At 39.6% G+C, this 3,926-nt stretch overlaps 1 protein-coding gene across 1 annotated transcript in view; it reads left to right on the top strand.

Moving 5' to 3' along the window:
- Positions 1-1,588, top strand: part of PEX1 (peroxisomal biogenesis factor 1) — a 66,214-nt gene extending 64,626 nt beyond the window's left edge. The window contains exon 24 of the mRNA XM_019508417.1: positions 158-1,588. Coding sequence (XP_019363962.1) covers positions 158-242 — 85 coding nt within the window. The 3' untranslated portion in view covers positions 243-1,588. The remainder of the gene's footprint in view (positions 1-157) is intronic.
- The last annotated feature ends 2,338 nt before the right edge of the window (positions 1,589-3,926 follow it).

Genomic DNA, 3,926 nt, shown 5'->3' with positions numbered 1-3,926 from the left:
ACAGTTGGCTACTCTTTCAAACATACATGACTATTATTAACGTGTAGGCACAAATAACTGGTTTGGTAATAATGAATATTAATATGCATCTAAAGAAACATTTGAAAAGAATGATGGCATCTTATATTAATATTTTATTATCTATCTTTGTTTTTAGCTATGATAATTTTCAAAATCCCAAGAAGAGGAAAGGACAGAGTGCAGCAACATTCAGACCAGGACAAAAAGTGACTCTAGCATAAAGATTGTTGTTATTTGTGATCACTACACTAATTTAGAATATAAATGTCAGTCATATATTTACAGTCTTAGATCAGTTTAAAATTTATATTCATATAGATTTATTACTACAGTGACTGAGGATAGGCATCTTTTAAATTAACTTTTAAATGCTGTAAGATTATTTGACATCTTATTTTGCAAAATTATTTGTCTTCCTATAAATCAGTATTAAACTTTGAGACAACATTAGCAATGTTGTTTCCAGCTAACCAGCAAACCTCAAGTTGTTTATCAGTGTGCAAATATCAGGAGTTGGTTCCCCATATTTGCTCTGAGGAAGGATACAGATGTGTTGCTTTTTTACAACTACTTCCTGAATCTGAAAGGTAGAGGTTCTGTCTTCATGAGAAATATGGTATCTATACATCTTATTTTAATACATTGTAATAACTAAGGAAAACACTTTTCAGTAAAATATGTTGAACTGTTTAACAGCCTTGTAAATCTAAGGACATATTTTGAATGTGTATTAGTGTGTAAGTAGTGTCAGATTTTCTTGCAGATCAACTGTAGCTGGAAAGAATTTAAAACAAACTAAGATCTGAATTTATTTTTTAAGTTAAGAAAATAGATACATGGAACCAAATCAGAAGAGGCTCCTTAAATCATGAGCTTAGTCCTCCACTATTGCAGGAAACTAAAAATGGACACAATTTGGGGCCATTTCAAAAAGGGGTGTTTCAGAAGGGCAGGAGCTGTTAATGTTACATTTCTGGTGTTCCCAACTTGTCCACATGTAACAATTAGAATGTAACAGCTACTGTCCTTTGGAAACCCTTCCCTTTTGAAACTGTTTCAAATGTACGTGTGTCCACACTCTTACTTATACACTACTGTCAGAAAGTTATCAAACTTCATATTAAAACCAACTAGGCTACCCCCGTTGCTCCTCTTGAAAGGCTTTTCCAGAAGCTCATTTCTCCGATAGTTGGAAAACATCTTCTAATTTCCTGCCTGTTCACAGATATTTTATTCCCACTTGCTCTTACACCAATATTGTCCTTTTATTTAAACAGCTCTTCTCCCTTTCTGGCGTTTACTTTCCTGACATATTTATAGGGAGCAGTCACTTTCCCTCTAACCCAGTGCTCTCCTAGACTAAGTAGTCCAAGCTTTTTTAGTCTTATCTGATAAGCTAAGCTGTCCACTCCCCTCTTCAGCATACTAGTCTTTCTGTGCACCTGTTTCGTTCTAAATTAATCTTTCTTTTCTTGAACATAGTATCAGAACTGTATGCCATACAATGACTAGTTCTCCGCATAAAAACACTTGCCAAAAGAAGTTGTTATTAACAGTAGGTGGGATTCCCCACCAATCCTTAAGCAGGTAGAATTCAGAAAGGTACTCAAAGTATTTAAATTAAGCCTATCTATAGATTTCATTATTCAGGTGGATGATTCTAATGTACAGAGGGTGCATCTACATGTTCACTTTACTGCGGAGCTGGCTACTTAGCTCTGCAGTAAAGTGTCACTGTTTACATGTGAGTCCATATTAGGGCACAGTAAATTAATGAACTCTGCCATAGAATAGTATTGTCCAGGACAAGTACTACCCTACAGTGGAGTCATTTAGTGATCTGAAATGCATGTATAAACAGTGACCAGGGCTGGATGGGGCATGAGGGTGCTACAGTGCAGGGGCTACTTGCCAGCCAGCTGCACACTGAAGCACCCTTGTGCCCCAGCCAGTCCCTCTGCCGCCTAACACCAAGACCTGGGGATGACCCTCAAGCCCCCTGCCAACCTGGATCTGCTCTTCCCCAGCTCAGACAACTGCACCTGGGAACAGCTGACTCTGGTGCAAACTGTGCCGGAGTTTGAGCTGTGCTATTCACCATGTGTAGATGTGCGTAGAGAGTATAAAAGACTATTACCCAATCTGACAAGAATTAAACCTTAAATTCAGAGGTTTTTTTCTGAGTACTTATTACAGACTGTGGAAAAAAGGCTGACAGCAGATTTGCCAACTGTCTAAATTTATGGACAATCTGTGTTTAAAAAAAAAAAGAGAGAGAGAGAGAGAAAGAAGTAAAGTCTAAAAGCACCTGTCCATAAAGTCCTTAAAATGGAGCCATCCACAAAAATAAGCAACTGTGAGCTTGACTAAAACTCTGTCCTTGGAAAGAGGCCAAATGCAAAGCGTTGATGGACAAACACAGCAGAGCAGTACTACCTGGTGTCTGAGCAGGAGTACAACACCTTTCAGGAAGTTCTGTCAGGGCTTTATGGGCTACGGGAGCCTCTGTAGCCTCCTCCCCCCACCCCCCAGGTATGTGCTGCTGCTGCTACTGCTGTGTCCTATCACCTACCTATAATTGCTGTTCACCTTACAGACAGGAAGTGTTGCCTGGCCCCAGCAGTCTGAGACACTGAGTGGGACGGGGAGGGGGTAGTGCAGCCATGATGGAGCTGTGGGGCTGGGAGGCAGTGGGGGTAGGCATCAGGTAGGGGTGCACTCTGGGACAGGGGAATGAGGGCCAGCAGGGGTAAGGCTGGGGATCAGCACAGTGCAGGGTGCAGCTGGGGGAGATAGGGTGTAGAGGTGAGTAAAGGACCCTTAGGGTGGGGACAGCACAGTGTAGAAGCAATGCTGTAGTCAAGCAGTGTTGCCAGCCTAATTTTTTTTCTTTTTATTGTCAACTTTTTTACTGATAACCAAACTTTCTTTTGGTTGAGGTTAAGTCCCTGAATTTGAACTCAGTCCTCATTACTGCTATCCAGGACTTGGCAGAAGAGTTACATTTACATTATGTAAACTGTATGTCAATAAAAACATATGTCAGTAAGTAGTATCTTATGCCAGGGTAATTTACTGTGATTAAATGCACATGTAGACACTAACCACAGGGATAAATTGTACCTAGTCAGCCCAGTAAAACATGCCAGTAAATGTTTTGTTGTCATTAAAAACAAAAAGCACTCTTGTACTGGCAACTTTGCCTGACAGGATACCTTTTTATTTCATTACTCTGTCATCTGTCTTGTCAGCTATCACTGACCTTGCTCAATTGCCAGCCACACTCTCCTAGTGGTCCATGGGTATTAAAAAAAACCCCAAAACAGTAATAAGTAGATCACTTTCCATCTCTCATATACACACAACACTATATATTCGGGTATTTCTGCTTTGTAACCTAGTAGTACATCAAAATGCATCTGGCTTCAGGAGCTTGTAGAGCTGCCTGATAATGATGAATAGCTGGCAGATCTCATATTTTGGATGTGACCTACAATGCAAAATAAAGATGATCTAGTAGCACCACTTAGATCTAGCAGCAGGAGCAGCAATAATTTCCTAAAATCCTGGGTAGCAGAAAACATCATTAGAGTGTGCCCCAAAGCACGCAGAAAGAATTTGCAGAAAGAAACAATAAAGTATGTATAATTGGCCAATTCTGTTAGGTGTTGTGTCTGCATCTCCCATTAGCTTTAATGAAGTTATGGGTTTTAAACCATATGTGATTTGCATTTTATTTTGATCTACAAGGCTATTCTGCAGGAAACCATATACCTTGTTTGTTCAGAAAAGCAGTACTTCTTAGCCTTCATCCAGGATTTCACACCTAGTGTTTACGAAATTGCTTTTGGTTATTAAAGAAGACCTCTAAAGAAAAGAGATAAGGGAATCTTTTTTAACATTCA

This window comes from Gavialis gangeticus, unplaced genomic scaffold (genome assembly GCF_001723915.1).
Source record: "Gavialis gangeticus isolate Ggan-Ray unplaced genomic scaffold, GavGan_comp1, whole genome shotgun sequence".
NCBI classification, from domain to species: domain Eukaryota; kingdom Metazoa; phylum Chordata; order Crocodylia; family Gavialidae; genus Gavialis; species Gavialis gangeticus.
Note: the sequence above shows the minus strand (reverse complement) of the source record. Positions and strands in the feature narration are given on the sequence as shown.